This window comes from Anolis carolinensis, chromosome 6, assembly GCF_035594765.1.
Source record: "Anolis carolinensis isolate JA03-04 chromosome 6, rAnoCar3.1.pri, whole genome shotgun sequence".
In the NCBI taxonomy this organism is placed as follows: Eukaryota; Metazoa; Chordata; class Lepidosauria; order Squamata; family Dactyloidae; genus Anolis; species Anolis carolinensis.
In genome coordinates, this window is record NC_085846.1 from 53,040,322 (window position 1) to 53,052,901 (window position 12,580).

The 12,580-nt window shown below is 37.4% G+C and overlaps 1 protein-coding gene across 1 annotated transcript in view; it reads left to right on the forward strand.

Moving 5' to 3' along the window:
- Positions 1 to 8,138, forward strand: part of egfr (epidermal growth factor receptor) — a 149,081-nt gene extending 140,943 nt beyond the window's left edge. The window contains exons 26-28 of the mRNA XM_008112902.3: positions 244 to 294; positions 489 to 591; positions 1,279 to 8,138. Coding sequence (XP_008111109.1) covers positions 244 to 294; positions 489 to 591; positions 1,279 to 1,655 — 531 coding nt within the window. The 3' untranslated portion in view covers positions 1,656 to 8,138. The remainder of the gene's footprint in view (positions 1 to 243; positions 295 to 488; positions 592 to 1,278) is intronic.
- Positions 8,139 to 12,580: the final 4,442 nt, after the last annotated feature.

Here is a 12,580-nt window from a genome sequence, read left to right on the forward strand (position 1 = left end):
AAACTGCAGAAGTATAGTTAAACTACCATTTTGTAGCAAAAAAAAAAAAATCACAGCAAATATACTTGTTACAATACATTTGATCATTTTTGTTGTACAACAGCTTTTCTTGCCCAGATTTTATAGACAAGTTGTGAGCCTCAATAAGAAGCAGGTATTAAAATAATGATAACAACAACAACAACACTCTTAAGATGCCATCTTCCCATGTTAAAAGTAAAAGTCTTTTCTCTTCTGTTTTAGAGTGCTACTAGTGATAATTCTGCACCTGTAACCTGCTTGGATATTAATGGGGTAAGTTTGAACCAATTGCAATCACTGGCAGCAGCTATTACTTCCTGGTTCTTTTTGCTATCTATCAGTGACAGCTTAAAAGAAACATCAGTCCACAAGGCATCCAAGTTGAGCTTTAACATTGGAACAGCCATGTCTCACTGACAGCAATGTTGTGCTTCAGATTTCCTCTTTCACTCTGTCCTAACCTGCAGGTACATCGAGTGAGAGAAGACAGCTTTATCCAGCGATATAGTTCAGACCCAACTAGAAGTTGCCTGGATGACAGTCTGGATGATGGTTTTCTACCTGCTCCAGGTGAATATGCAGACCTCTAATCTCTGACAGTTTATCCGAGATGTTACATATTTGATTGATATATGCAGTGTATATTTTTGTGTTTTGACAATTGATGTCATTGTCACAAAAGTGAGTTGATGGTAGGTTAGGTAAAAGGTACCAGTTTCAAAGAGGATTTATTTTCTGTATGAGTGCACTTAAGAAATAGCTTGCAGCCATGACTATTTGATTCAGAGGTCCTGAATCTAATATGAATTTCAGGAGCATCTATATAGTTTGTAGGACAACTGAATTATAACAGAATTAATCCGATTTAAATACTCGCATGTTGATCTTAAAAGTTTTTTGCCATATGAGCTTTAAGACCCATCAGGAAAGTTCTTTTTTTCAAATCTGGGTTCATTTCACAGTACATTTTTTCTTAATTCATGAGTTTATGGATAGGAAATGTCTTTGTTTTAATATAATTCAAAAGAGTATTTAATAAAATGCATCAAACAGTCATAATAATGTATTTGGCCACATTATAAAAAATCCAGAAAAGCAACAAATTACTTTAATGAATTAGGAAATGAAAATAGTTGCTGGGCAAAAGGGAGAACAACAAGGCTTAGTTTTCTGCAGATATAATTCTTGCTTTGATTAAAGTCACTTTTGCAATTGAGCTAATTTTCTTCCACCTTTGTTTTCTTGAAATCTTTTCAGAATACATGAACCAACTGGCAGCCAAACCCCCATCTGTTTCTGTCATGCAAACCCCAGTCTACAACAATTTCTCCCTTCCAATTGAGCCCAACCATGTGGTTGATTCAAACCATCAGAATCCGCACAACACAGCACTGGATAATCCAGAATATCTCAACACAAGCCTCTCTCCTTTTGCTAATACAATTTTTGACAGCTCCCCCTTTTTGGGCCAGAAAGACAACCCCCAAATCAATCTGGATAATCCGGATTATCAGCAAGATTTCTTGCCCAATGAGACCAAATCTAATGGCTTCCCTAAGATTCCTACAGCCGAGAATCCAGAATACCTACGGGTAGCAACAGGAAAAAGTGAATACATTCAAGCCTCAGCGTGACCTCTGAGGGAAAGACTGCTTGTGGCACCAGCAACAAGACCAGGAATGCAGGCCATGTTCCTGGCTGCTGTAGAAAGGAATTCTGATTAGATGAAAGAGCAATTGATGTCAGAATGTGCATTTTCTTCAAGGCGTGTTTATGGATTTTAACAGGCTTGCTTAGTACTTCTCTTACCTCTATCAATTGGGAAGATGCAATGTACAACAAAGAGATAACATCCAGGAAATTAGAAGTCAGTGTTGCATTCATTCTTTTCTTAACTCACTAAAGAATTGCAATCTCTCAATGCAATGCAGTTGCAGCATCCACTTTAAATGATTCAATGTTCTGTATTTTGTAAAATGTTCTTTGGAACTTTTAAGTCCTTTATAACATCAAGACAACCAGATACTGAACTGCTTGGTGCCAGATGGATCTTTGTTGGAGTTAAGAGACATTTTTCATAGGGGTTTTTTTTTCAGCTGCACTGACAAGCATCTGAAGATCTAAAGAAAAAGTTGTTGGTATGCATTGGTCCAGCTTTTGAAGCGCCAGCTTCATTTAATATTTTGGTATATAAATGAGGAGAAAGGGATATTTGGGACAGAAGTGATTCTGCTTAAGACATTTCTTAGAACAACTGAATCTGACTGAGAGAATCTGTCTAGCAGAAGAACTCACTTACAGCACTCACTGCCAACTAACCACTACTGTTTCGTCACCAGAACTTTGCAGTTTGAAGATATTGTTCAGAAATGCATATGAAGTGCACAACAGACTAGCCACTTAAATCTTCAGTGAAAATGAAAACAATGGGTTTTGTTTGTTTATTCACTTCTCTCTTTTTTCTGGCCCCATTGCTTTCTCTGGAGCTGTGACAACAGGTGTAAAATCTTAAAAAGCTATACATGGAAATTCTTATTTTTTGGGAAAAGGCTTGGTGCTTGGATTTATATAGGGGGATTGAAATTTATCTGAAGTACCTTATGCAAACCCTACAAAAGTCACCATTTGTTCCATTCCTAAAGAAGTCAGTACAGGAGAATTCCCTTTCATTCAACAGCTATTGCATCGAGGAGAAAAAAATTCAGACCAAAATCCAATCCTTTATTGAGGCTTGTATCTTTTCGCTTGTATATTACAAATAAAATACAGATTTATAAACAATACAACCACATGAACAAGGCAGGGGCAGAAATGGAAATGGGGATTTATTATCTTTATCTGTTTACTGAAATTCACCACAAATGCATTGCTGCTAGAAACGTTTAAAGCCAGAAATTAGAGAAAATATGTGATTCCCATGCAGTCTATGTTGGTCTAAAAAGTAAACTCTACTGAGTTCAGTGGGATTTCCTGCACCCCTAGCACCTACACTGTGAAGGATTCTAGCCTTAGTTTTGTTATTATGTAGATTCTTTTGTTGCCTCTTATGGACAAAAAAAATGACAGCCAAGTCATTGTTAAAATTACGCTTTTTTATTATGCACAGAAGATACTGCACCAGAAAGTTTAATAATTTGGGCTGAAAACTGTGATCGTAATGAGAACGAGATGGAGAGGAAGAACCATGTGAAAGAGAATAAAATTAAGCTGTCTGGCCCATTGGGATTGTATATTCAAGGCTAGCTTTTATGGTTTAAAAATATATAGCCATGATACCATAACACTTAACAAAAATACTCTTCTGTTTAATACAATTAAGAGAAATGGTTAAACTAGAGCATCTATGACAGGATTAAACAATTACCTCCAGCATTTTTTATTATTTATGATTTATGCATCTTTTTACCTAAAGCTTTCCCCCCTCAAACTAACATTATCATAATGTTGCTTCTTAAAGATAGGCACTGAATCTGTGACGTTTTTGCTAAGGCAGCAAGACATTTCCCCAAAACCTAGCCGAAACATTGAAAACATTACCAAGTTGGCACACCTCAGCTTTGTTGCTTTATTGATTTCCTAATGCTACTTATACCGAAACACATTTTCATACAATCATAGAGACCACAAAGGCCATCCAATCCAATACCCTGTCATGTAGGAACACAGAATCAAAGCGCTCCCAAAAAATGGTCATCCAGCCTTTGTTTTAAAACAGTGATTCCCAACCTTTAGGCCTCCAGGTGTTTTGGACTTCAGCTCCCACGCTTCCTAACAGCTGGTAAACTGGCTGGGATTTCTGGGAGTTGAAGTCCAAAACACCTGGAGACCCAAAGGTTGGGAACCACTGCTTTAAAAGCTCCAGAAAAGGAGACTCCACCATACTCCATGGAAACATATTCCACTGCTGGACAGTTCTTACCATCAGGAAGTTCTTCCCAAAAGTTGAGGCAGAATCTCTTTTCCTGCAGCTTGAATCTATTGTGTCATGCCCTATTTAGAGCAGCAGAAAACAACTCTGCCCTTTCCTCAGTGGCATTTTTTTCAGATATTTAAACATGGCTATCATGTTTAATTTGAATTAAACTTAAGTAGAATTTGAGTTTATTTTAACCCCAGAAAATCATTTTCTTGTAAAACACATCTATACTTAGATTCTTTAAAAATACATGTGTTATTACAGGGCAGTTTGGCATATTCTCTTTTTCTTCAATGGTGAGAAGTTGTTCACTTAATGCACCATTGCATGGTGATTTTTCCTTTTGCTACATTAAATTCTGGACCTGGTCTTTCAAGTGGTTAATCACAATGAAGACATTACACTTTTCCTACATTTTGTTCAATGTCTTATCCTTGGAGTTTCTTGTCTGGGAAATATGAAAGTTGTTGAAGTCAATTGATTGTTCACACCAATACGTTTGTTATTTCTGCATGCATCCAAGTCTGCTCTGTTGTTTTCAAGGAGTAAGGTTCCCCATGCACTACAGGAGGATTACATCAGTGTCTTCCCTCCCAGGAAGTAGAGTTTTTAATGTTCCTTCCTTGTGAGTTTGGGCTTCTAACTCTGTCCCCATAAACTTTGTGGGAAAGCATTCCCATATCACTGGAGTAATAGCAAGAGGAGTCATTGGGAGGTTTTCTGCCCTTGCTTAATACAATTGGCATATATTCATAGAATGATATCCCTAGGTGTCTCTGATTCTTTAAAGAAAAATTGCTATTTCATTTTACAAACCTGAGCTTAATGAGAAAATCAGTATTTAAATCAGTCTTGTGTCCAAGATGTGTTGAATATTGGCAGCCTCACATATTAACAAACCTAAGGCAAAATTCATCACATGGTTAGGAGAAAGAGGTTACACAGATCTGCCATCAACATTTATTGATGTTCTGATTGGGTTGTGTAAGGAAGGAGAATTGTCTACATACAAGCAGAACATAAATAATATGTAGAATGCTGATCTTCTCTGGGGTTGTTATGTGAGAATTGTGTCATAGGGGTGTCAAATAAATGCCCTTTTTCGTGTGTAAGGACTTAAAACCAAAAGAGACTGATCATATTCCAGCCATCTTAGGTACAATTGATTATGGCTGTACTTTCTAACACTAATGTAGTCATCTAAGAAGCTGGAATACCTTTCATATGCATTGCAGAAGGTACAGTTAATTGTTTCCTATACTTGAAAAGTGTGTGTGCAAAATATATATGTCCCACATGATTACTATCCACAGCTTCCCCTGCATGTGTGCACCAGCATTGTAACAGGAGCAGAAGCTCAGTTTCAGAAATGGCTAGAATATCTTCCATTTGTTGATAAGGTACAGCACATAAAAGGTTCCTATGGCATCATCCTATGCAATCATTCCTACAGTGGAGTCGCAATGCCAATCTTTTCACCAAAGAAGCAGGTTAACATCTGGCTATTCGTAAAACAGCCTGGAACATAAGACTCTTTTCATTTCCTGACAAGCATTTCGCTCTGGGGATTTTTGGACATTCAGAATGGGCAAAAAGACAAGACTGATACCTACCTCTTCAATGTCAGCTGTTGTTAACATTGTTCTGAGTTTTTCCTTCTATAATTTTTATTTCTCTGTGAGAATATATTTTAGTCAGAGCAAAATGAGGGTTCTCTTTTCTGTTTGCACCTCCTAATTTTTTTAAAGTGTTTAGTAAAACTGTTGTGAACGACATAGAATTCCAGTGCCAGAGACAATATTTTCAAGTTTTTATAATCTTAAACCATTTAATTGTGATTTTTTTCCTTATTGAAATACCATGTTTATTTGTTTTCCCAATGATGTTTGGTTCTAATATCTGACTTCCTAAAAAGTCTTTTTGAGAAAAAATATTTTTAAAATACTGCAATAATCTTTTTATATTAAAAATGGGCTGTTGGGACCAAAGATATTGTCTCATTTTCTTGCTTTTTATTCATTAATGCAATTCAGTGTATCACAGTTATCATACATTCTTATTATTGTAAATTTTAAAAGCTCTTAGCTATGTACTGGCACAGGCTCTATAGCGCATCTCTTTTTCAAACCATGAATTAAGGAACGCCTGGAACAATTTCAGCTATGAGAAGCAAAACAAATGCTTGTTACAGCCAGATCTTTTTTCTTATTTGAATATAAATGTCAGTATAAATGTCAACATTAAAATATGGCCAGCCTACAAATGTCCAAAAGGTCACTACACTAAGTTAAGAAAGTTACTTTGAAAATATTCATATTAGAATATGATTTAATTCAAAATACAGTAGAGACTCACTTATCCAACATAAACGGGCCGGCAGAACATTGGATAAGCGGATATGTTGGATAATAAGGAGAGGTTAAGGAGAAGCCTATTAAACATCAAATTAGGTTATGATTTTACAAATTAAGCACTAAAACATGTTATACAACAAATTTGACAGAAAAAAATAGTTCAATATGCAGTAATGCTATGTAATAATTATTGTATTTACGAATTTAGCACCAAAATATCATGATGTATTGAAAACATTGACTACAAAAATGCGTTGGATAATCCAGAACATTGGATAAGCGAGTGTTGGATAAGTGAGACTCTACTGTACTACTTTTTATTATGGATAGCGCAGCAAAACCCTGACTGTGTTCAGTATTTACATCTGTACAATATTGTGTGTTATCCATACATGTGCATTTACTTTTGTGTTAATTTATGCCCCAGCAGTTCTAGTTGAGATTTGTATTTGAACAATGAAACTTCTCACACTTGTCGGTGACAATCATTTGTTTGAGAACACAAACTATAATTCTTGGGTGGATGAATTTCTTATGTTTAGTAGTACTTCGAGTTTAGTAATGTCAAAACCAAAAAATGAGTTTCATAATCCCGGTTTCATTTCAACATGAATTATATTAGAGCAATGCACAGGATGTTCAAGCATTCTGGTTCTTCTAGGATTTGGAATTCTCGAAACTCCCATAAAATGAACAGGCTGTAAATTGTCATTGTTTGAATGAAGAAATGTATTTTGCTGCTGTGTGTCCTCAGTACAGGGGAAAGTAGAACAAAAATATAGCTTTTTTATCAGATATGTAGTTTTGTTGTAGCAAAAGTATTAATCTTTTATAATTACCTACAACATTGAATACAGTTGTAACTACCCTTTGATTTTAAAAGGAACTGTGTGTGAAATGCTTCTAAAAATTATTTTTTCCCTGCCCCTAGTCACTTTATGTGCAATAAGAGGCCATTTAAGATTTGGTTTACATATCCTAAGCCACTTATGGAAAGAAGCTCTACTGAAAGAACAGAGAACTTTGTGCATCTTAATTTTTCCCACTATACTACTCAGGAAAGACTTAATTTTCATTTTCCTCTACCCCACATGACATCTAACGTGAACGGTGTGTAATATTATGGGTAGAGGTAGAGAAATTCAGGCCCCCGGGATGAATATGAGCCTTGTGAGACTCCACATGGTAACCTGATATGATTGTTTCTAGGCCTTTTGAATATCCTCCCACTCTTTTTAAAGGGTAAAATGACACTTCTAAGACCTTAAGAACTTTAAACTAGAACATGCCAGCATTTTTAACACCCCCTTTGCCTTTGATCTCACCCATCAGTGGAATATGGTCTCCAAAATCTTCCCTGAAAATGAAATCGCTCTCAGATGAAAACAGGTTCCTTGCTCTTATTAAGGTGTGGAGAAACCATCAGCTTCTATGCCCTGATCCACTAAGGCAATTGTGTACAAAAGCCCACCTATTTCCCATTTAAGTGGATGGCTACATTCAGTGGGGATGAGGTTGGGATGCACATTTCCTACAAACAGGGCCTCAAGGTTTCACATGACTAGAACTGATGGAAGGATGGATGTATAAAAAGCCTGTGGAACTAATGTCAAGTCTGTATCAATTATATGATGTTGCAATAATTTTGTATATGACTTTGCCTAAATGATTTAATAGTGTATCTTTAACTGTAGGGTCCAAACCTCCTTTCTCTGTTGCTAAGCATTGTAAATGCATCTATGAAAGCACAATTTGTATAAATAAATGTCACATTTTGTATTATTGATTTTTAAAATGTTGATAAATGTTATTTTGTAAATTAAGCAATAAAAGGAGCGAGATGTGAATTTTTCATGTTTTGAGGATAATCGATAATGTAATATAGTGTATTTTGTTAGCTAAAAAAGGATGTTTTTGACTGACTTGTAAGTTGGAAGTATGCTCCATCCAAATTAATATAGTTACCAGGGATTAGGACAGGAATATGTAGGAAAGCAACACATCAACATTTTACTCTCTAAGGTCAGGATTTAATCGTTTACTTCTGTAGACCTTTTAGATGGAATTACAAACTTTTCCCTCCACCTCCCCCCCCCCCCCATCATTGCAACAACCAGCAGTTCCAAAACATATTTCAGAAAGGGATTTCTGTGCCACTTAGCATAGATTTTTAACATGCCTGAGAGGCTAGAAGGATAGAAATTGCTAATGTTGGCAGAAGCAGCAGGATCCGGTGGATCATTGGAACCTGTCCCAAGATCCTGTCTTGAGCAATCTATATCTGCAGCTAACATAGAGTCTTTTGAAGATTCTTCATATGGCATCTGTTGATGCTACATAAATATACAGACTTGTGCCAAGAACTGAAGTAGTCTCCATGCTGCAATAATTAGTAAGAAAATAGGGAAATGATAAATATGAAAGGCAACTGAATCTAGAAAATGCAGGTTTCTGATGCTACAACCCTATCCCTATATACTGGGAGTACGTCCCACTGAACCAGTGGGAGCACCCTCTGAGTAGCCATGTAGAAAATTATGCTGTGAGCTTAAAAATACTGAGGGATACGGGGATTTTAATAATAATTATTATTATAATCCACTTTGTCGTTTCAACAGGAAAGTGTTGAGCATGTTTTGCTTAACCAGCCTTCAGGGGGTATGTCATCTCTCCTGCTGTCCAGTGCACGTGGTGAGATGTTTTAGTATTCCTCACTTGGCTTTCACAGTGCTACAATTCTCAGGATTCACTGGAAAGAGGGAGTGTCTGTTACCTCAACCCAGGGGCGGGAATTGTTCAGCCGTCTAGATGTTGCATATCATCCCTGATCACAACCCTGGCTAGGGCTACTGGGACTTGCTGTTCCACATGTGGTGGGCTACACATTCCTACCCCTCCTACAGTCTAAGGATGCAATCCAGTTATTAGGAAGATCTATTAAACCAAAATAAATTTGGTAAGCTAACACATATAAATTTCATTAACTCAGTACACCTATTTTACCTGGAACTCCTAAATGGAATTAGGCCAAAAATTGTAGTGCAAACATGCCGTGGTAACTATTCCTTCTTTAACCTGATGGATAATAAGAGGATAGACTTTAAGGATGCATTGTTCCTAATATTTCTGTATAAACAACATACAGTAGAGTCTCACTTATCCAAGCTAAAGGGGCCGGAAGAACCTTGGATAAGCGAATATCTTGGATAATAAGGAGGGATTAAGGAAAAGCCTATTAAACATCAAATTAGGTTCAAATTTGACAGAAAAAGTAGTTCAATACGCAGTAATGTTATGTTGTAATTACTGTATTTACGAATTTAGCACCAAAATATGATATATTGAAAACTGACTGCAAAAGTGCCTTGGATAATCCAGAACCTTGAATAAGCGAGTCTTGGATAAGTGAGACTCTACTGTATTGTGAAAAGCAAAGGAACTATAACGAGATTGATAAAATGAAGGTGCCATCTTACTAAATCCTCACCAGATACTGACCCTAAAGGAAAATCTTTACTTTTAGATCAGTTGATAAAGTGAATTTTGTACAAAGAGAGCTGGTCACATTAATGATCTCTGTGTTTTAGTTCATCCTTTCCATAATGAAAACAGCATAGACAACCCAAGATTTTCTATTTAAAGCAATACAATGTAGTCTTAAATTTCATATTCATTTTTTTTCAGAAATAATTGTTCTGTGTTTTTGAAGCATGCTCATTTTATATTAATAAAGTGTATGAACAATATTTTCTGCATATGAATTATTTAAAACTCAGATCTATGGATGGACAATAATTCTGAATGGAAAGTAGGTAATCCTGTCCATTGCTAGTTTTTCCAGAGTATTAGTTTCTTCCAACAAAACAAGGTTCTCTGGCAGAAACCACAGAGGCAAAGCTTGGCAGAGATTTGGACAGTTTCACTGACTGGCAAAGCCTTTAAAGGAGAATATTTTCTTTGGTCCCATTCTGTCGCACGCTAAGGCCAGTTCTACACAGACTCAAAATGTAGGGTGGAACTGGTATGCAAAATGATAGTTCTGTCCCACATTGTGGCCTGACAGGGACATCCTGAGCTGCCTTTAATCCGAGAGGGCATCTGCACCAAAGGCAATTAGATACACAGGGCAGGGGCCCAAATTCCAGCCTCTATCCTACTTTATTTCTGCCAGTGAAAAGGAGGAAGCAGGTAGCAACTGTATTGTGGGCAGTAGCTACCTGATTCCATGCCATGTGACTGGGAAAGGAACCTGTCTGTCTGTATGTGCCTCTCAATATATAGTGACCCCATGATTTTCACAAAGATTTTCAGGGGTGATTTTGCCATTTCCTTCCATTGGAATGTAGCCTACAGCACCTTATATTCATTGGCAGTATCCCTTCCAAGTACTAACCAGAACTGACCCCGATTAGCTCCCAAGATCAGATATGAATCTGGTGCCTTTAGGGCAATTTAGGTTCTGGGAGAAGGAATAGAGCACATTTAATCTAGCCCACTGCTTTCAGTCAAAAGCTGCATGCGCAGAGCAGAAGGGGAACACACATCACCAAGGGTCTGTCTATATAAGTTGTAGCAAATTGTAGCATGCTGCTTTTTTACTAACTGAGCTAGTGTTTTACATAGTCTTTTCCTCTTGTCCAGACCTAAACTCGTAAAACTGGAGGTTCCGTTTGCCTCCATCTGAACATGATTCACAGAAACTGGAGTTTCAGGGCCAGGCATTGAGATCTGGTAACCCAACTCGTATGAGTTGTAATTTTGTGACATCACAAAGGACCAAAATAAGGCTGGCCTTACCATAAGGCAGAGTGCTACACTGCCTGCCCTGAAAATCCAGAAACAGCCTGCTGCTTTCAGATGTGATGAGGGACCCTATCTGTTAGTGTTGAAATCAGATTTAACTTCCAGTCCAATCAGCTTCTGAACATGGAATGGGATGGATGTCATTTTGTTCTTTGTCTCAGGCAGCAAAATGTCTCTGTCCAGCCCTGTAACAGTATCCTTGCACTCCCAACTCCAAGAAACTCATTTTGATTAAGCCTTTGTTCTGCAGCTTTCCCATCACTGTTTGTCCAAACACTGATTTAGCTGTTAAAAGACTAGAAGTGCAAAATCACTTTTGATTGTATCTCTGCCAACTAAATCTTCTTTGGCATCATCTGTACTTAAGTCAGGAAGCATTAGACAGAAGAGTCTTAATGTCTGCATTCATAAACTCAGCGAAGCAAATGGTGACATGCCACAAGTAGACGTGCTCCTATATCAATGGGGACCTCAGGCACAACGGAGGATGTTATGATCTGGAGATATAGATCCTGTCATAGGGAGACCACACCAGGCAAGCAGCTCAACTGATACTAGACAAAGGATTAAATAATCTGTTCATCATAGAATTGGAAGTCATCCATGGTGGCTAAAGGAAGAGGATGGCAAAGTTTAAAGGTAGAGTCTACTAGGGCCTGAGAGAGTCAGCAACTTCTGCTAAAATAAAAGGCAAAGCATTTCTGTCATCTAGTACTGCTGCTGTTTGCTTTACCTGCTGCCACTGGAACTGCAGAAGACCCAGCCTCCTAATACTTCACAGACTCAGAGCCACCAAACTGCTGTATGTAACTCTGCAAATTCTGCCAGCACATTCCATTTATGGGCTGAGGAGATGACAATAAAAGCTAGAGTCCACAGGGGCATGAAAGACTCAACATCTTCTGTCAGAAGAGGAAAATGAGAATTTGGGCTCATTAGCAGCCTTCACTGTTCTATTGGATGGGCTTTAACTTTCTGGCTGGGAGAATTCTATTGTAATTGTGTTGTGTATTATTATGTTTTTGAAAACTTCTATCAGCTCATCTTTGTGGATGTCAACTGTTCTGGGACTGATGCACCAGTTGGCAAATGGAGCTGTCAGGAGAAGGAGAGAGAGATGTTTAATACCTATCTCACCTTCCTTCCAGCCTTGGGAACTTGGAGAATGATCCAAGCCATCTACAAAACCTCACCTTGTTCTTAATGCCAAGATTAATTTCTGATGTTGCAGTTGCCTGTGCTGAGGATGCTTTTACGTAAACATCCATAAAGTGAACATCCAAGGTGAAAAGCTCCAAGAAAGCCAGATTTCTAATGCAGCACTCTTCTATGTGCAGCTACATAACTATGTATCGTTTACATCTACTCTCAAGCTAACAACTTTTTAAAAATTAGCAAAGTTATAATATATAATTACAGTTTAGGAATATTTAGCGTTCATTAATACAGTAATCAAAATCATAGGAGAAAAAGACCCCAAATATAT